We start from the raw sequence: 20,535 nt of genomic DNA, 5'->3' as shown, positions 1-20,535 counted from the left end.
AAAAAGTACCTGCATATCTTACGATTTTTTTTGACTGCCATTTCCAACAAACTCAGTGTGTACAAATTTGTCTTATGTTGAAGCTAAGATCATATAATACTTTGGTTTGTTTCAGGTTTAACATGCATTTATGATTTGGCATGCAATCTGTTCTTTTACCTTTGAGAAGCCTAATGCATGATATCTGTGGTGTTGAAATATGTGCACATAAAGTCTGTCGAATTCCAGACATCTAAACGGCTTAAGACAAAAATTCTGCCATGAAAAAATACTTATGCATGGTTAGCACCTTCAAGGTGAAATGTATTTTTCATTTTTATTTTAACCGAGACCAATATAGGCGCTTATAGCACAATAAAAGCCTTGTTCAAAGGCTACGCAGTTGCAATTTGTCCACTAATTGTGAGGTCTATAGATAAGAATATGACTGAGCACAGAGAATTTAGATATTTTAACCAGCAGAGGTAAGAAGAATGCTCTTTACAGCCAACTAATAAATCACGCAACTTCACCTATGAGGGGCCTAGCAAATACGAACAAGGGAGAGTTTGACGAACTATTCAAGAACCTTTGGCAAATATTAAGCAGTTCTTTTGGACAGGACTCTACGAATATTGAAGAAGAAACTCAAAACTGTTTCTTCTATGAGGTATTTTTTCTTAAAAAAGCTTAACATAGCCATTACAACCAAGCACTTGAAGCAAAATGTAAACACTACTGCCTCTAATACGTATTCACGAATACGAATGCTTGAAAAATGCTTTGGGATACTTTTGTGATGTATTTGAGACATCTTTTCAAAATGACCTGTAATCCTTGACAAAAAGGAAATCTCGCTCATGAGTAGAGTTTGAAATACAAAATGGCTTGTCATTATGTGCATGAAGTCCATTTTGTTTACCCTTCACTTGTGCATCTAAGCACCTGAACACGTAGGAAGAAATGAAACGAAAGACATTGCTGCCTTGGATCGAGATGTTCATGTCACTACGAGATAAATCTTACAGTGTGTGTTACAAGCACTCTTGAGGGAGTCAAACAAGTCCTCAAACTGGCCGCCATCCATGTGGGCCCTCGACGTGCTCAATGTGATATCGACCAATTCAGAGAACTCCGCAAGCTCCATGTTTGACCATGAGGCAACTGGTATGGTGATACTAATATCATTTTTTTATGTTGTTACAAAATGATTTATAAAGCACATGAGGTCAGTTCACAAAGTTCAAGTGAAAGATTCGCTTATTCTAGTTTCAAGGTTTCATTATATTGACACTTTTATGATCTCAGCTTAGAAACATAAGTGTGATAACAAGAGTGATGGCTAACAAACATATAACTCTTGCTCAAAACTGTACAGCACATTGGTTAGACATGAACCAGGAACCATCATGGAGACTAATCTATAGGTTGGGTGATGCAACCCAACCTCCTGATCTAACCCGAAAACGGCGCCAACTTATTGTGACTTTTGCAAGCTATCCAGATTCAACCTAAGGCCTGCTACTTGTCTCAGAAGGATAGGAGTCGTGAAAGGACTACTCATTTGTAAAGAAGAAACTGACCCAAACTGCCTAGCAAGAGCAAATGGCCAATGCCAGGAACATTGTCAATGTGTCTAGTCTGCTGGAGGATAATTCAGGCACGGGATTGGATCATGATATCTCAGCTATGTACGGGTTAGCTACCCCGACCAATAGTAAACGGGGTCTGAGCAGTCCGGATGATGCAATGGTTCGCAATAAGCGATTGACCGGATTACAAGGCAGCCCAAGCACTTCCTCGGCCAATGTGGTCAAAGTGGAAACCCCGACTTCGGTGAAATTCTCCTCCAGAACGAATCGAGGCGATACTTTGATTACTTTCGGCCATCTGAAGAGCTCTAATTGGATCACGGACAATCCCACTTTGTACAGTTGCTCGATTAAGTCTGAAGGGGACGAGGTCCTGCGTAAGCCTTACAGGTACATGTATGAGAGTCTGCGGGACAAAGCCGGGGTCCTGGATGAAATCATTTGCCGTTTAGGTCAAGACATTTTGGCCCACAATGATATGGGCCAGGAGGTCCAGAGTTTCGTTCAAGTGTGTCACGACGAGATTGTGACTTTGGGTCGGATTTGCTGTGACGAACCCGAGGGTCGCCTCAATCCTCAGTCTGTCAAGTTACAGGGCAACGTCGAATTAAGTGGAGGTCGAATGGTGCCTTTGGATCTTGGACAAGTGCGGGAGTTTTCGTTATTCCCAGGTCAGATTGTGGCTGTCCAAGGGATCAATCCAAGTGGACAGAAACTAGTGGCCAAACGAATTGCGACCGATGCCGGACTCCAGATGCCGACCAAGTCGGATCGGATTAATGCTAATTCCGGTCCTTTGGATATTATTGTCGTCAGTGGACCTTTTACCACCAAAGACAACTTGGACAACGAACCTTTGAAGGAATTGATCAAGTATATGCGTACCCACAAACCTCACGTGGCCATCCTCCATGGTCCTTTCTTGGATATCAAGCACCAGATGGTCGAGAATGGCGATCTAGACGTGGCCTTTCACGAAAAGTTTAATGAAATCATGCTCCAATTGGCTTCAGAAACGGCAGATTTACCAACTCGAATGGTGATCGTGGCCTCGTCTCGAGAAGCTCACCATCACGTGATCTATCCCACTCCACCATACGTGAATGGTCTCAGGCCTGAAGACCGGGAACGCTTTCAATTTGTTTCCGATCCAAGTCTCGTCAGCATCGAAGGAGTGGTCATTGGGCTCACGTCCTCGGATATCATGTTCCATTTGGGTCGTGAAGAGACGGTAATGCCCAACTCGAAGGACAGAATCCGTCGAATGGCGTCCCATTTGTTGCAACAGCGCTCTTTTTATCCCTTGTACCCGCCCAACGTGGAGATGAGCATTGACTTTGACAAGTATGAGCAATATGCCACGCTCAGTGTTCAGCCTCATATATTGATTGTTCCAAGCGATCTTGCGCATTTCTTTAAGAGCATTAACGATGGACTCGTGATGAATCCTGGGCGGTTGGCCAAGGGTGAACAAGGGGGCGTGTTTGCTCGGCTCAGAATCCATCCCCCGTCCAACGACCAAGCCAACTTTATCCAAAGAGTCCAGGGGGAAATTGTACGGATTTAGAAATGCTATTGTTGTGCTTCATGCATGCTATATAAAAGAAATTCATCATGCGACATTGATTGAATAAAACCCCAAAACGTGAAAGCTTTGATGTCAAATGAGAGAAGAAGAAACGATCAAGAAAATCACCAACAAGACTGCCTTATTTCAAAATTATTGGAAAATATCATGTCTGTTGGTTCAGCTCTTCCTTTTTCCTATATGGACCATTTTCGATTCGTAATGGCTTACACAGAGAGAAACGGCGCACATTACTTAAGAATTTGTGTCGATACAGTTCACCCTTTACTGCTAACATATCAAAATGATTCTTTTAAGAATCGGGGTTAACTACTCGCCTCCAACTAAACAGCACCTTTTCCCCCCTGATAACTGATAATTTTTTTGCCAAAAAGTGCTACCGCCAAGATAGTATTTCAACTGATCCCGTCTAGGTTTTCGCGTACCATTTCGAACGGCATTGGTCGGGCTGCGCAATTCCCAGCCTCATCCTCCTGCCTCCAGCCCTCTATCTATCCCCACTGGATGAGGAAAATTGGGATCGCTCTCGGACTCTTCCTTGCCTCCTTTTGGCCTACGCACGCCTGTTCATGTTCACATCGCCCTCATTTAGTTTGTGCCTGGCTCCTTCTTCGTCCATGATCAAATTCTGTTCCTCCTTCTCGAGTGTTGAAGTCCAGCAGGATTTGCCAGACTTCTTGGGGAGTGGGATGGGCAGGTCCGTCGCTAAGAACTATCCGTCCATTACCCTACTGCCGATACACTACTTGTGGGTAAGGAAGGTCGACCTGTTCATGGCTCCATTCAACAACACTCTCCCTTGATCTGCATTGGGGACGGGATATGTCGTTCCAAGGTGTTCAAAGGCCGTGATGGCCAGTCTGACGCAGTGGTGACCTATCCAAATTCTGCTTGATTGAGCTGTCCTTATTCCAATTCCGAGATTGGGCTCTGTGGCAACATTGTCATTCAAGATTGACTTGGACACTCACCCATTGGCGATTGTGGAGTGCCACACCCATGCGAACAGAGCTGTGGTTGAGTTCCTATGAGTCAGGATGGGCAATGCCTCGTCCTGTTGCGGTTGTTCCCGTTCAGGTAGTAAGTTTGCTTTGGTGGAGTTCCACTTGATCCATCCACTCACTCAAACACTAACGTATCGATCACACTCACATGGGAGGGATTTCGAGAAAGCCCAATACCTTTTTCTACCACCTTGTTGCGACGATTTACAATTACACGCTTGAAGGTCAGGACGAGAATCCAAGCGTAAACATTTCTCAGCGCTACTAACACTAACAGTTTTGTGGCTTCCTGTTTGGTTAGACATTATCGAGGACAGAACAACATCCTGACAAGATACTAGTTGCTTAATCATTTTATGTTTGTTGTAGGAGATGAGGTGGACGAATCCAAGCTCCATTTCTTCCATGGACGTCTCAAAGTGCACATCATTTGCGCCGAGGACTTGCCTGACACCGACACCACCTTATTCAATATTGACGGCCAGGATTACACGGATGCCTACGTGACGGGTGATTTGGGCTTGGCCCGGCTGTTCAAAACCAAGTACATCCCCAATGATCTCAATCCCACATGGGATGAGACCTTTGACTTGTACGTGTGTCATCATGCGAGTAGCTTTGAGATCCGAATTAAGGATAAGGAGCATGTGGGCGCCACATTTTTCGCGGCTACCAAAATTCCCACGGGTGATTTGATCGAGGGACGGTTAGTGGATGGCTGGTTTGACCTCTACAATGGCGATCAGCTACAGGGACGAATCAAGATGGAGGTCCAATACTTTCCCAAGGAATACCTGAACGAGCGAGATTTTCCTCTACCGGATGCCTACTTTCCTCTACGGGAAGGAAATCGGTTTATATTGTACCAAGATGCTGATACTCCCCAATTGCCATGGGTAAGATTAGCCTTTCCAGGTCTACTAGTAGGATGCGTCGCGATAGAAGAAGTATAACGGATCATTTTTCTTTTATTTAGTTTGATGGGATCGAATGTCCGGATGGCAGCCCTTATAAGGCCACTCGTCATTGGGTGGACCTTTACAACGCGATCAAAAACGCCCAAAAGTTCATCTATATCACCGGTTGGTCCGTGTACACCGAGATCAATCTCGTTCGAGGCGACGAAGACATCGACGGGTACTCGAATGTGGGCCGATTACTCAAAACCAAGGCCGAGGATGGTGTCAAGGTCCTTTTGATGGTCTGGGACGAGAAGCTCTCGTCCCAGAGTAGTCCCGGTCTGATGGGAACCCACGATGAGGACACGCGGAACTATTTCGCCGGAACCGCCGTCGAGTGTGCTTTGATGTCGAGAATGAAACGTGAAGGTGTGCTGGCCAGTGAGTTTGTGGGCACGTGTTACACCCACCATCAAAAGACTGTCATATGCGATGCGCCCTTGAGCGAAGGGAGTGATCAGTTCCGAGTGGTGGCTTTCATAGGGGGGATCGACATAACCGATGGTCGCTACGATTCTGCCCTGTTCCCACTTTGGAGTACCATTAATAACCTGCATCTAGGCGACTTCTACAGTAACTGTGTGCCTTACGCCAACAAGGATGTGGGCCCGCGGCAACCGTGGCACGATTGCCACGCCAAAGTCGAGGGTCCCGCAGCTTTTGACATCATGCGAAACTTTGAGGAACGATGGCGACGGCAAGCCGAGGAAAAAGTCCAGAGCCTGTTCCACTTTGAAGACGGAGAGATTGATGTAGAGGCTACTGCTTTGATGCCGTCCAACGAAGGTAGCCTGTGGAACATGCAGCTCTTCCGATCCATTACAACTGATTCGTGTATCTTTGATTTCGATAAGCACAAGTGCCTATTCTCCAAGGGCGGACGCCTCATCGAGAACACGATCATGAAGGCGTTGGTCCATCAAATACGCAATGCGAAGAACTTTATCTACTTGGAAAACCAGTATTTCTACGGGAGCGCTTACTGTTGGTACGGCGATCAAGATACGTTGACGGATCACATCATCCCGAGAGAACTCACTCAAAGAATCATGGAGAAGATCGCTGTTCGCGAGAAATTCAAAGTCTACATACTCATTCCCATGTTCCCCGAGGGAGATCCGTCCACGGCAGCTATTCAAGAGATCCTTCATTGGCAACATCGCACAATGGAAGCCATGTATCGGCGGATCGCTCGCGCTCTCAAGGAATTCGAAGTGGACGCTCATCCCACGGACTACTTGTCATTCTATTGTCTGGCCAAACGGGAGTCTCCCGACGAGATGCCCGAGGGCGAATTCACCGATCCATTGCCCGGATCCCAATTGGAAAAGGTTCGGAAGAGCCGTCGTCATCCCATTTATGTTCATTCAAAACTCTCCATCTTCGACGACCAATACGTTCTCGTGGGCAGTGCCAACATCAATCAACGCTCGTTGGGCGGGAATCGTGACTCGGAGATCGCCATGGGCGGATATCAACCTGACCATACGATTGAAACCCAAGGGGATCCCAGAGGCGGGGTTCATGTCTATCGTTTGGCTCTGTGGGCCGCCCACTTGGGGGAGATGCATCCCGATTACTTGAATCCCGGGAGTGACGAGTGTCTCGCTCGGGTCCGACTTGTGACCCGCAGCTTCTGGGACACTTACACCGCCGAGGAACCCCAGCACAGTGATATTCATATGCTGCCTTACCCGGTCCAAGTTACGGAGGAGGGCATGGTGGAGGCCTTGGATTCGCCTTGGGATCAGTTTCCGGATACATGTGCGAATGTATTGGGAGTGAGGAGCGGTTATCTCCCGGCGAAACTGACGACGTAAAAGAGCGAACAAAAAACATTGACCTGGTGGATCACGTCTTCGAAATGCAAACTGATTTTAGCTCCTCTCGTTCATATACACAAACAAAGATGATTTATATATATATAATTGATGAGTCTAGTCTCACAAAGACTCGGATGTTGGCTATGTGTAACCCAAGAAAAAGTCATTGGTAATGCAAAGGGATCGGGTGAAAATAGCAATTATCTTAGATATATTATTGGCTATTAAACTCTTAAACATTTGTATCGTGTTTGTGTGTGTGTATATATATGTATAATATGGAACCAACCGATCCGTGGGACATGTCATTGAGCTCACGTGGAACAGGGTCAACAAGGGTCAAGAGCAAATTGTTGTAAGTCGCTATGCATCCGTGGGTGATGAACTGATGAACTCTTATTACCAATGAAGATCTGGTTCAAAAGTGTATCACAGAGTTTTCTGTTCACTCGCACTATGGGGGTCCTTGAAATCGATATTGTCAGAGCGTGTTTTTCTTGTGATGTAAATGTGGCTGAGTTGAGTTTCGGAACATTTGGCCTTCAAACCTCATCGTCGGTCTTGTGTAGGTATGTTTGGGTTGCTATAAATGCAATCAGAAAATAGAACTACTACTATAAACGTGCTAAACGAGCAGACTAGACCCTCGGTCCCGCGTGGGATACTTAGCTCTTTCTTAAGGATGTGGTGGATACGGAGAGTGTGTTCAGGATCTTGCGCTTGAGCCGCTTCGCCTTGTCCTTCTCCAGACCCATCTTTTTGGGCGATGCCTTGGGTGATTGGTGATTGGGAAACTCTTTCGTGTCCACGTCTTTGTCCGCATCAAAGTTCTTGTCTTTCTTTTTGCTCTTCTTCTCTTTCTTCTTCTTCATTTTCTTCTTGATATTGTCATCCACCGTGGGTTTGACGGCGGCGTATTCGCCCATGTGGATTTCGATGGATTCGTCCTCTTCCAATTCCCGGAGTCGGTCCATTTCCATGCAATCCACGATCTCATTTCTCTGACTGACAATCTCCATTAACCGGGTGATGAGCTTGTCTTCTCGAGCCTTGTCCTCGTCACTCTTTTGGGTTTCCACCATGAGCAATCGGATCTGATGCTCGATGTCCGCGTGCTCCTCTTCTAACCGATGATCGCGCTTCATATAAATGAGTTCGGTTTGTCGCCGAAACAGATCGTTCTTTTCGTTGACCAAATCAAAGAGCTGGATGATCAGGTCTTCCACCTCCGGTCCCAAGCTGTCCCGGTCGGTGATATCCAATCCTTGTTCGCATCGCTCTCGATCGTTGCGGTCACAGAGCTCCCGAATGGTCTTCTCCAACTTGACGCCTTGACGCTCGAGCTCTTGCTGTTTGATCTCGATATCGTGCAATTCCGTGTTAACGGCCTTCCTCGGGATCTTTTTCACTTGCCGCTTCTGGGGAATGGGTCTGGGCGGAGCTGGGCCTTTCTTCTTCTTCCATTGGCCTTCAATGGCCTTGTCAGGGGAGAGGGGCGTGAGAATAATGCTCGGAGCGCCAGAGGTTTGAGTTACAGACGAGCATTCGCTACTGATCGAACCCGTTTCAATCATCTGAGATCGGCGCTTCTGATTGTCTTGATCTTTTCTCTGCTTGGGCAGATCTTTCGGAGGAGGGGGTCGAGGAGGCGGAGGGGCGGGTCGGGTTTTATTGTGAAAGGACACTGTCGAAGCCACTGAGAGCGTGGGACTGGCAGCTCGAGGAGTGAGCCCCCGGGGACTGGGGACTGGACCAGCTCTTACCACCGATGTCCTGGGTGAAGCTATTGGGGTAGAGGAGGCTCCAGGAGGCTTGGGAGCCTTCCGTTTCTTTCTTGATCGCATTGATGATGCACTTGAGGGCGTGGGCGAGGGGGATCGCAGCGAACCCGACCGAGAGGAGCGATACGTGACTTGGCTGTCTTCGTCATCGTCTTCCTCCTCAAAATCACTGCCAAATGGATTGAGACTGGCATTTATACGCGGCGGCTTGGGAGGTGGTTCATTATTGGCAAGGGGTCCTTGAGTGGTCACTATCTCGGGTTTTGACACATTAGTTACTAGTTTATTGGGCTTTTCGTCATCAGAATCCTCAAAATCACTTCCAAAAGGGTTCGTTGACGTGTCTTCGGGTTTGGACTCTTTGTCTGGTTTTTCTTGTGGAGTCGATGGCTGCTCATTCTCATCTTCGTCTCCAAAAGGATTCATTTCTCCGGGATATACCTTCTGGGTTTCCTCATTGTCTTGACCTAAATTCGATTTGGACTGTTCTAAAGTAACGTCTTCGACAATAACCTCAGGAGCTTTCCTTTCGATTAGAACGGTTGGTACTGAGACAATGTGAGCATGATAGTCGGCAACGTCGGTTGCATCCCCGATTGCATCCTCTGTTCCAGCTTCGGTTACAGGTTCAGACACAACCTCTGTTTCGTCCTTTGTTCCAGTTTTGGTTACCGGCTCAGATACAACTTCTGTTTCATCCTCCTCTATTCCAGCCTCGGTTACAGGTTCAGATGCAACCTCTGTTACCAGTTCGGTTATAGGCTCGGTTTCAGGCTCTGATGTAACCTTTGTTTCAGGCTCTGTTTCAGGCTCTGTTACATGCTCAGTTACAGATTCGGTAAAAGGCTCAGGTGGGACCATCTTACACGGCATGTTTTCCTTCACTTCTTGGGGCTTGTTGGCTTCATCACTTCTTATCGAACTTGTAGTCTCATCAGCATCGGGGAGCATGTTATCCTCCACTCTGGTGAGAAGGGGGAGTGGCACATTTTCAGATTCATTTGCATTATTAGAAGCACTGATAGCGTCGCCAGGTTCAGGACGAGAGTCATCGTTGATATCAAGTGCCTTCGCCGCTAGATCTCGTTCAGCATTTAATACCTCCACGTTACTTTGAACAGCTATGTTCGATATAACATCTTCGTCATCAACCTTTGACGGTTCTTTGATGTCAAGAGCAACATGTTCTTCTTCTCCACCATCAGCTTGGCCACCATTTTCTGTATGATTATCGTTCGTACCTTGCTGATCTGAAACAACTTCAGTCTTGCCTTCCTCTTGTTGCTTGGAACTCTCATTTTGGCAGGTTTCATTTTCATTTGGAAGACATGACGCCTTAGGTTTGGGCGTAACATTTAGGTTCTCGTCTAGGTTCTTCGTGATCGAAGCAACATGATTGTCCAAGCCATCACTCTCTGTCTTTGGGCAAGTCGAATGACCTCCTGAATCAACGTACCCATTCGAATTATTATTGTCCTCATCCTCACTTTCCGAGCTGGAATTTTCCAGTCCCGAATCCAGATGCTCACTCACCATCCTCTTGTTGGCTTCCACCACTTTCTCCTGATTGGTTTCCTCATCCGGACACACATCGCAACAATAATCACCCTTCTCGGTCTCATAATAGTTGACAATATTCAGCTGAGTGCCGCAGCGGGCACACTTGAAGCATGTCCTATGAAGCAGTTTCCCGGTCACGTTCAGCCTTTCCAAGATGAAGACCACCTTGCCACACATTTTACATGGCTCATTTCTGCGGCCAATCATGGGCATCTTGGAGGTCGCCAGACTTTTGACGGGAGATGATGTGGCACTTGACGACCTGGACGAACCCGTTCGTTTGGCTTTACCCGTGCTGGGAGCCGTGGCACCGTGGAATGCTTGATAGAACTGAGACAGATAGGTGAGAATGGACAATCGGTCCAGAAGCTCACATTCCACCATATCCTGCGGGTCCAATAAGGCGGGAATGCTGAGATGCTGCTCGCCGACACTGAAAGCCAGGATGTTATTGCCCAGGATATCGTCTTCGTCCAAGCTCTCGAAGTCAATGAGCTCGGGTCGAAAATGGTGGATGATGGCACAAAAGCCCAAGCCATTTCTCCACGAGGTGGACATGTTCACGATGTTCACACTCTCATAGTCGGCCGTGACCACCTTGCACCACTTCTCCAAGGCCTTGGTGCCTTCTAAGAAAGCCATGATCACGTCCGATCTGACACAAGTTGGACAAGTTAGACGAGTTCGAGTAACCGGGTCAGACAGTGGTCGATACTTTTCTGATTCATATTTGGACCGATATCTTTAAGTTCACGGGATGTAGCTCGACATTTTCCGCCAATGGTGATAACGCTGCCCAAAGCAATCATCCAAAGAGAGATTCTGGGGGAGTGGCGGAAAAGTGAGATAAAAATGGATGGGGGAGCGCCTTATGATTTCCACATGAACAAATAGGCCATGCACACTCTTGCTTGCTTGCTTGCTTGCTTGCTTGCTTGCTTGCTTTTGCACTCACATTTTGGAGAACACTCGACTGAGTTTGTTGCGATGTAATCCGACGCGAGAGCACAGCGGCCCTTTGGGAAGCAAGAGAAATAATAGGTGCTCGTGAATCAATCAATCACTTCCAGGGGTGTCTTCTAATGGCCTTTAGAACGTAGGTTGTCGGCTGTGGCTCTTTCATGACGGGATTGTTGTAGAAATGTCGACCTCCATCCGTCTGAGTCTCCGTCTCTCGTGGATCCAGGCTTCTCTCTCTCTCTCACTCATTCAAGACTCAGCTGAGTTGGACTTTCTCCCTGGTTCAAATCTTCATGTGTACTCCATGCGTTGCTCCAGCCCCTCCAGGCTCTCTTGCGAGTCCTCTTTCCCCGTCCAACGGTGTTCTCTTGGGCACAGATGACTCATCCGGGGTCCCCTCGCAATGGAAAGCGTCCCAGATGGCCTTTCCAGGGAACAAGAGGCCTAGCGGCTGTGGTGCTCAAGGTCAGAAATGGTCCACCATAGGCCTACTTGCATGACCACCACCGATGAGGATCAGAAACTATGGAGCGGTACAATGGGCCTCAATCAATGCCAAGAGTCAGAGTCAGGCACACATGGGAGCTAATGGGACTACATCCACAGATTCCACCGGGATGAGGTATAGGGTTGGATTGCGGTGGCAATTATTGGTGGCAGTCAAGCTGTTCTCGTTCTATTCCTATGCATGGGTGATTGTCATAGCTGGCTGGCGAAGGCAAGAAGAACACTTGGGAGTTCGGGAAGTTGGGACTCGTTTTCTGGGCAAAGTGAGTCAGAACAGTCGGAAAAGAATGAGGAGTAGGCCATCACTAGTGAGAGGAGGGCGGAGGCTGCTTGCTTGATAGGCTACTACTCTTCATCTTCATCACCATCATCTTGATCGCCCGAGTGAAGAGTGAGTCCACGCCGTGGCTCGACTGCTGTAGTACTCTCCTCGTCCCTCCTCGTCTTGAGGAAGAAAAGGTTTGGTAGTTGTTGGCGGATGGACCTCTTTGACTTATTTTTTTTCTTGTTAAAGCATAGTCACGAGAGCACTCCAAAGTTCGTGCGTATGTGTAGGAGAACTTTTCAATGGTGCATGGATGCATGGAGCAACCCGGGTTAGGAGTCGACTTGCGTTGTTCAACCTTAGGTTTCGTGGCGGCGTGGCTACTAAAAGGTGATGACTGAACAGGGGAATGATGCTGGGACTTGGGTTCTTGGCCAGCCGGCAACCTGTCTAGCACTGGCTTTGGCAAAGCCCGCTTGACAGCATGGCAGCATAGCACTAGACCAAGCCAGCGTGAATCACATCGCCGAATCTGAGTTTAGATCCGGTCGTGAAACGACTGTGTTAAATGAATTATTTGGAAGTTTTTTTTAAAAAATAGTGACCCGAGATTGATTGCCCGAGGGCATTCCTTTTTTTTTTTTGAGGATCATAAAGCACTTGTTCAAGAGTGAACCTCGTATAAGAGATGTACTTCAAACCGGAAAATTTGCTTTGAAATTATGAGCAAAGAGATTTGAAGTGGATTGAGATTGAACCTGGGCATGAATTAGTCGTTCCTCAAAAAAGGAACAGATTACAGTTACAATTAACTTTGGACAAAAAGAGCAATTCGCTACACTGGCGTTACTCGCGCAAAATGTAATGGCGTTTACTCGTTATATTTATCTTTACTAAAATTTTAGATGACCTATATTTCAGTTTTTTTTTGTCTTATCAAGACCATACTTTGTTAAATTAATGGCCTGATTTTTTTGTTTCAAACAGTCCTAAAATTTAAGGTTCTCCTGCCAACATGTTATGTTAATGAGCATTTATAGTTTTGATTTGCTTAGCATTGACGAGTGATGGGAAGGGGGCCTCCGAGGTCTCAGGCTTTGAATCCAAAACCAGGGTAAGACCTGATCCAGATCGCCTTGAATCCAGCTTAAATCCAACCATCTTATCAACAACTTTAGCTCTTCCATTATGACTCTAATATTGAAAAGTGAAATTAATCAATGTGTTGTATAAGCCAATGGAAATGCATTATAGGAAAATAATTTCTTTTCCAAATTTGAACCACTTCAATTTATCAACAGTCAATGGATAGAAATTAGCATATACAAAACAAACATTAGAAAATGGGCAGCGGAATAATATTTTCTAAGAGCCAGATATCAAATACTTACTTTCAAAATTAAGACTTAACATTTTTAGCATCACATTTAGCAAGGCTAACTGGTTTTTTTTCGCTACAATGTTGCAAACTTCAAACACAAAGGTCAAAAGGTTAAGATATTCAGTTATTATTGATAACATTCATCCCAAATTTGTTTATTTTCTGTTCCAAAATTAATGGTTTTCATCAGGCTACTTGGGGGGAAGAAATGATTACGGACTTGTACGGAAACACTTGAAGAAACTGATGATGGTACAGTTTTGTACTCGCAAGTTGATATCTTGCTTGGGAAAAAGGAGGCGTGTAGTTATGAAAAACCTTTAATTGGTGGTTTGTGTTTCTCCCTGAACCTTCGAAGAAATTTTTGAATTTTTGATCCCATTTTTCCATTACCAAAAACTAAGGGAAAACGAGTTTAAGGCCTTTATAGATAGCGTTATTGCTGTCTTTCTAAATTTCAATTGTCAGATTTTGGTTGGTTCATGTAATAGAAGGCTTCGAGGTCCAGAAGTCGTGAACAAGAACATTGTGTTTCACCGATTTGTCCCCCCTTTCAATACAACTGGTCGTTATTTGATGGGAACACGCATTCACAGCAATAAGTTGGAACTTGTCTAGATGAACCAAACGAACTCCACCTGAATGGCCCTCCAGACTGGAACGATGATATTGGGGTGGCTGGAACGAGACTAGCTCAAGTTCCGTGGAAGGGATCCCTTCATCAAGAACCTGGTTCATGTTCCAAGCGAACAAGGCGCCATCCTGGGGACCAGCCGCAGTTTGGAAACCCACCACTAAGTGATCTTGATTGAATTTCACGCACACCACCCCGGAATCTTCATCATAGGGCAGAAATGCGCGTTCCTTGATCCACATGTGGTCCAAAATAATAGTGCGCAAACAACGTTGTTTCAAGAGGTCAAAGACACGGATTAAGACGAAAGGCGCTCCTTTGGATTGAAAATGGTCAAAGTGGCCATTGGTATTAGAAAAGACACACAATGCCAGAGGATATCGCAACTCTGTCGTAAGGCAAATGGCTTTGAGCAAGCGTTCCTCTTCGATCTCTAAGTCACTTAGAGCGGGCAAGCTCAGAAAGTCGTTGGCATTAATCTCAGAGGCGTGCGTTATGTATCGCAACTTGATCCTGACTCGATCTTCAAGATAGAAAGCGTGCTCATTGGATTCGACGCTGAGGATCATTCCATATCCATGATCAATATCCATGGCATCTAGACGCATTCCCTCTTCAAAATGGGTCAATCGCTCGGTACAATCTCTCTTGCCGCCATGTTCAATGTAGTTCATGAGATCAGTGACATCCACCCCGTCCGAAGAGCCTGAGTAAAATTTGTTATCAATCCCCAGGAATAAAAACTCGGGTCCATTGTTGTGATCGATGGATGACAGAAAGGTTTTGGTCTTCCGGTCGAAAATCTGACAAGAAACAATATTCTTCACCATTCCTAGACCAGAGACGTAAATCACCAGAAATATTTCGGCGTTCATCTCGACCTGAGTGGGTGGTAGAGATGCCTTGCCCACCAAAATGGTCTTCACTTTGAGACTGCCCCGATCATAGATTTCTACGTTCCCGTTGTCGAGACCCAGGATAAGTTCTAATTCGTCGCATTTCAAACACGTCACATTTCGATAGCCCAGGATTTGCTGAACCACTAAAGCTTGATCCGAGAAATCTCGCGGAAACACGGGTGTGACCCGACAATCCAATCGTTGCCACCGATCCAAAAGACGCGCTTGAGTGCCTCGGGATTCTAAAACGTAATCCCGAATAAAGGTGTTCCACTTGTGGCAAACCAATCGACTACGGGTCAATGATACCGAGTCTAATCGCCATAGAACATTGCTAAAAATGTGAGGAAACCATTCAAGAGGAAACTGGCTTTCTTCTGCCGGATCGAATTTGTCCGATGTGACCGGCGTTGAATTTTTTTGGGCGTGCAGAATCGTGGACACATGAGTGACCAGTCTCAGATCCCGTTTATTCGAATGGCCGACATGAGCATTGTGACTTTTGCCGGTCTTCATCAGATTGTGGGCTTGTGGATTCTTTAGAAACTGCTTGAACGAGTTGTTCGGGTTCATGGCGGGACAATTGTGTCGACTAGTTCTCAATAAGGCCCGAGGAAAGTGCACTTGTCGCTTGTGACCCGTCACTGGAAACCACTTCATCAACGAAGGCGTGCTCATGGCAAAGTGGACCTAGACGAAAATGATCGTTGTAAAAAAGGCGATAACCTATATGGAAGTATACAATATATATTCAATATTAGATTCACCACCTTCACAGTGCTTCCTTGGACCTCTGGGACTCGTTTCATGGCTTCCAAGGCCGCCATTTCATCCTCGAATGTGACGAAACCGATCCCAGGATGTTTGGACAAGTGAACCTGAGAAATGGGTCCAAATGTTTGGAAGGCCATTCTTAAGGCCTCTTGAGTGATTCCATGTGGCAGCTCGGATATGGCCAGTTGACGTCGAAACGACTCCGAGTCCGAGCTCGAAGTCATGCCGGAAGGTGGTACTGATGGGTGGGATGATGCCTGTCATACGAGCTAAAATCTCGTGGCTAAGATGGTTGGGCATTAACCAGACGGTTGCACATTTGACGTTGTTCCTTCCTTCTTTCCTCCAGAAAATGTGAAGAAGAGAAGTATGTTTGTTTTCGTTCCTTAAGCGTGATGCAGGGTGATCAGGCACAGTACTGTGATGTGGATTGGGCTTTTTTGGTCTGGGCTGTCGGTCAATAGAGTCAATACCATAGAAAACAAATAAAACCTGAGTGGACAATGACTATGACTAGCTGTCCATGGTCAATGGGACTTGTCAAGTAAACGCGTTCTTGAACAACTGACGTTTTTACATTCATTAAAATCAAAGACATCATGCCCAGCCAAACCCCATTGGGCATGCATTGAATTTTGACATTTATTCAATGCTACATGCTTGTCTAAACAAATAGCATTGTGGTATTGAGCCAATTTGATAGTCCATTCTCCGATTAACACCAAACATGTTCATTTAGTAGGGTTTTGTACCACAGTCACTCACAATCACTCGATTATTGAAAATTCAATGGGTGGATAGGTGGACAGTTCGAGTTGACTGTGATGTTTGTCTGTGTTCTGACTGTTCTCCCGGTTCTGCCTCACTAAAATGTTCAAAGTCAGGGTGCCGGACCACATTTTTCCTTGAATTTCCTTCACTTGACATGGCCTATTCCGTAAATACATAGTCGAACTGCTAGCGCGATCTCTTGGTTCCAATTGATGGACATGTCTGTCTATTGTTCATCCTAAATTCGAATTGAATGGGCAACAAACTTCTTAGAGACTAAAATAACAAAAAGCGCAATGAAGAAACCCGTACAATCGCACACGGAATTTGTTAAATCGAAGTCATGGAACACCATGGATAACTTTTGCATCGCCATAAGATCACAGAGGAAGCAACCTCAATCAAGAGTGTGCATTGCAAGCAAGCTAGACGAACCCGTTTTAAGAGCTGATGGGTGGCATCTATCTGATTTTGCAATCAGCTTGAGTTGCATTGCCCAATGGTTACCGATTCAGCAGCAATAGAAAACCACAACAAAGTTGTCTTATCCTTCTTACTTTCTCTTAATTCAATGATGAGATGTTCTTCTGAGGCTTATTGAGATACTGAAGGCGACAAACTCAAAACAATGGATCAAAGTGTCTGTCTGTGTAGCAAGATTCATTATTGAAGCCTTCGCCCATACTAACCAAATGTAGGGGGTAAATATTTTGGTACTCTTATTAATTCTTCATTACCGATTTATAATCGCTAAGACAAGCTGACAACTATATTTGAGCCAACTTTGTAAGAAAAATGACTCAAAATTATCAGCTCTAAGAATTGCAAAGAACGGTAAAAATAGAAAAGAATTGGCAGAAACTTATTCACAGATAAATAACAATCGAGATCACGATTTTAGTCCAAATTCAAGAAATAATCAAATCAGCACTTGAAGCAACATTAACAACAACCACCTGCGATATATCAACGAGCACCAAAAGACGTGCATAAGCTACTTAGAGATATAGCATCTCTAGAAATCTGTGATTGAGCCAATGCTAACTTTCAACAGGCGAAAGTTCGAATTGGAAGATCGTACATTGATTAGCCAAGGATGTAAAATTTTGGTCTATTATAAAACAAAGTTCGATCAAATGAACGGTAAGTAATTTTTCAGGAAAAATGTACTTAGGTCACCAGAGACCTCCTTTTTTATCGGAAACCTCACTCATTCTATTAAGCTAAGCTCTCTTAGTTATCAATAACATCATGCATCCTAATCAGTGTCCCTGGCAACGAATTGGAAAGTACCGATATCTCCATAACGATGTTCGTGTGAGAAAGTAGCCGAGTTGGGGAGCAATTGTGATGACAATGATATGTAATTTTAATTACAGTTAAATATATTTTTGACTTTGATAATCCTAACAGTAAAAGTTTTGGTCATATAATCAACCCAAGTTCAGTTGTAATTTATTTGCCACAATGAAAACAAAACATTGCCTTGTATAATAATAAAAAAAAGTTAAAGCATTCCACTTCAAGATTATCAAAAAGTGATGTGGTAAGGGCATTTGCTATCTAGGTATGAACTGTGTCACAATACTTGTCATATTCCTTTTTATGTTCTTAATGTTTCCGATTATGTGGCACTTTGGCGCTAGGAAAATTGGAATGGACATAAAATTAAAATCAGTTACATAGTCAGAGGTTTTTATTGTACGCCTTGGCCGTACAGCAGAAAATTAAAATCAGTTACATAGTCAGAGGTTTTTATTGTAGTTTTGCTATTCTTGATAGTGTAATTGTGGTATCAGTTTCCAGTAATCACATTTTGCAGACAAATTGGACCACCTCTGGAATTCTGGTATTTACTTGAGCAATGTTTTGTAGTCATAACGAAGATATATCCTTGAGGAATCATTAGAGCAAATTAAATGGAGTCTTGTACTCTACACATCACATTGAACAGGGCCAGGTCTCTTTAAAATCGAAATAATGCTTTCTATTTTGACATCTCTTGAATGCGTAGCTTTTTGAAGTGGGTTCCTTTCGAACAATGAAACTTATCTAGGGGTCCGTGGTCATACCTTTCAATGAGATTTTAAAAAAGGTGCTATTTTCAATGAGGCTTTCTACATACAGTAAGCACGTAGATTTACCAAACATTTCCGTTGGCTAAGGTGGCGAACGAAGTTCATACATAAATAACCGAAGAATTACCCGAAAGAAACTCCATGTCCATAATAGCGCACTTACACTGTGACAGGAAAGTTATGACCCTCTTTAAATTTGACCAAGGATATTAGCTGAAATACATGAATATCTGGGTACAAGGAGACTATTGGGTTTTACACGGGGTCAGAACTTTCCTGTCACACTGTATGAGTGTATTTCGGGGACTTTAATGTATACATTAAATGAAATGAATATTAATAGCTCCCCAAGACATCCTTAAGCCGTATGACTTGTTTTTCTTGGAGCTCCCCGTAGAACCCCGAAGAGGAACAAAGAGAGAAACGAATCGTAGATCGCCCTCACACCCATAATACAAAGATGATAGTTTCGTTAAAGGATCAAAGGACATCCGCAGTACACTCTGAATCACTTCATTTGCCACAACATCTTGAACCTTTTACTCGGAAAGGAAAAAGGACTATTACGAGTATTGATTAATTACAACTATTACAAGGACTATAATCGTATTGGCACATTGAAGTAGCAGCTGCACGATGAAAAGCAGCACAAATTATGGGAGGTCATTGGGGCACTTTTCAAAACAGTAGAGGTACTAAAAATCCAAGATATAAATCTCAATATTGGACAATAACAGTTTCTAAGGTTTTAAAAAGTTTAATTGCAAAATTACGAAATTCTAAAATACAAAAAAATCAGCCGCAAAACGGCTTTTTTCTTCTAAAATTAGTTTTTATTCGTGTTAATGAGTGAAACTTAGACAGTTTATAAAAATAACTACCTGCATGAACCATTCCTTTAATGGATAAAAGAACTGAACCTTCAATTTGATCCCTCAGCAAAGAGATATGAAGCCTCAAAAGTAGGAGTGATCTCTCAAAATTTGACGAGGACGTCATCTTCCTTTCCCGCTTCAATGAGTCAATATGAAATATATCAGCTTAAGGTTGTCTCATTAAGATGAGTCAATACGATATACCAAATATCTAAACGAAGAATTTATTTCATAAAAATCAGTCAAAACCCGAAACGAAATAACCAAAACCAAAAGGTTATTTCCATATTCATCTGCGTTGCAAAGTGTTGCTACTTCTCTTTGATTGACAAAACTGAGTCACTTCTTGCCGAGGTTCAGAAGACTCTGAAGGAGAGCATGATAATGTGATATGTTTTAATCCAGCAAAAGTTAAAGCAAAAGTAGACATAAGTCTTTCCAGTAAAGCATGAAACATTCCAAAGAAAGATTAATGGGTTTTTTTTTACTTCGAAGACGGGATTCGAACCCACGTCCGCTGGGGAACCATGTTGTGCCTCCGTTGGGTACATTAGACCACTCGGCATTCCTTTTGAAAAAAGCCCTAGTTATTTGCTTTATTGATCTATTGAGCAATGAAACTGGCTAAATATTATTGAAAAACACTCATTGACGTTTTTTATCAATAGGGGTGTGGCTTCAATATGAAAGCAATAGGATAAAAAATGCTGGCTTCCACGCACAGCTATGTTATTTTCTTCTCTAAACCGCAGAAAATAATTGGTACCTTATTGCTTTAATGTTACATATACTTGGTTAAGTTTTAGGACAGTTACTCCTTCGGCTCTACTTCTATGCAAATTGTATCGATCTTTTGACATTCTTTTTGATCATCAACTATCGTTGGATTAAGAATTATCCGCATAAAATGTTGTATTGGCTAAAGTTCGCTTTCACGAAGACTCAAACCGTATTCAGCTCTCGGAATGACGGTGTCACAAGACAAACCCAAGTCCCTTTGTCGAAGTTTATAGAAGAGAAAAATCAGCGAGATAATTCTTCTATGTAGGAATGGAAAGAATCCATTCATTGGTTAACTACCGGAAAGCAAACATACTTTATAGGG

At 44.2% G+C, this 20,535-nt stretch overlaps 4 protein-coding genes across 6 annotated transcripts; 2 read left to right on the top strand and 2 right to left on the bottom strand.

The window, feature by feature from the left end:
- Window positions 1-940: 940 nt before the first annotated feature.
- LOC131887698 (uncharacterized) lies at window positions 941-7,188 on the top strand. Of its 3 annotated transcripts, none has more exons than XM_059236345.1 (3): window positions 941-1,146; window positions 4,533-5,059; window positions 5,140-7,188. In XM_059236345.1, exons 1-3 carry the CDS (start codon window positions 1,065-1,067, stop codon window positions 6,940-6,942), a joined length of 2,412 nt encoding a protein of 803 aa, XP_059092328.1. In that variant the 5' UTR covers window positions 941-1,064; the 3' UTR covers window positions 6,943-7,188. The 3 variants fall into 3 exon arrangements, with proteins under 3 accessions (XP_059092328.1, XP_059092330.1, XP_059092329.1); XM_059236347.1 differs by lacking the exon at window positions 941-1,146 and adding an exon at window positions 3,727-4,236; XM_059236346.1 differs by lacking the exon at window positions 941-1,146 and adding an exon at window positions 3,729-4,239.
- On the top strand, window positions 1,263-3,222 carry LOC131887701 (DNA polymerase alpha subunit B-like). Its single transcript, XM_059236350.1, has one exon. It carries the CDS (start codon window positions 1,585-1,587, stop codon window positions 3,136-3,138), a length of 1,554 nt encoding a protein of 517 aa, XP_059092333.1. The 5' UTR covers window positions 1,263-1,584; the 3' UTR covers window positions 3,139-3,222.
- Window positions 7,129-12,296, bottom strand: LOC131887697 (MICAL-like protein 1). The gene has a single exon (XM_059236344.1). It carries the CDS (start codon window positions 10,926-10,928, stop codon window positions 7,611-7,613), a length of 3,318 nt encoding a protein of 1,105 aa, XP_059092327.1. The 5' UTR covers window positions 10,929-12,296; the 3' UTR covers window positions 7,129-7,610.
- A 1,513-nt stretch (window positions 12,297-13,809) lies between these two features.
- LOC131887700 (uncharacterized) lies at window positions 13,810-16,070 on the bottom strand. The gene is made up of 2 exons (XM_059236349.1): window positions 15,703-16,070; window positions 13,810-15,622 (listed from the first exon to the last, which is right to left on the bottom strand). Exons 1-2 carry the CDS (start codon window positions 15,928-15,930, stop codon window positions 13,880-13,882), a joined length of 1,971 nt encoding a protein of 656 aa, XP_059092332.1. The 5' UTR covers window positions 15,931-16,070; the 3' UTR covers window positions 13,810-13,879.
- Window positions 16,071-20,535: the final 4,465 nt, after the last annotated feature.

Source organism: Tigriopus californicus, chromosome 10, assembly GCF_007210705.1.
Source record: "Tigriopus californicus strain San Diego chromosome 10, Tcal_SD_v2.1, whole genome shotgun sequence".
NCBI lineage: Eukaryota > Metazoa > Arthropoda > Copepoda > Harpacticoida > Harpacticidae > Tigriopus > Tigriopus californicus.
Note: the sequence above shows the minus strand (reverse complement) of the source record. Positions and strands in the feature narration are given on the sequence as shown.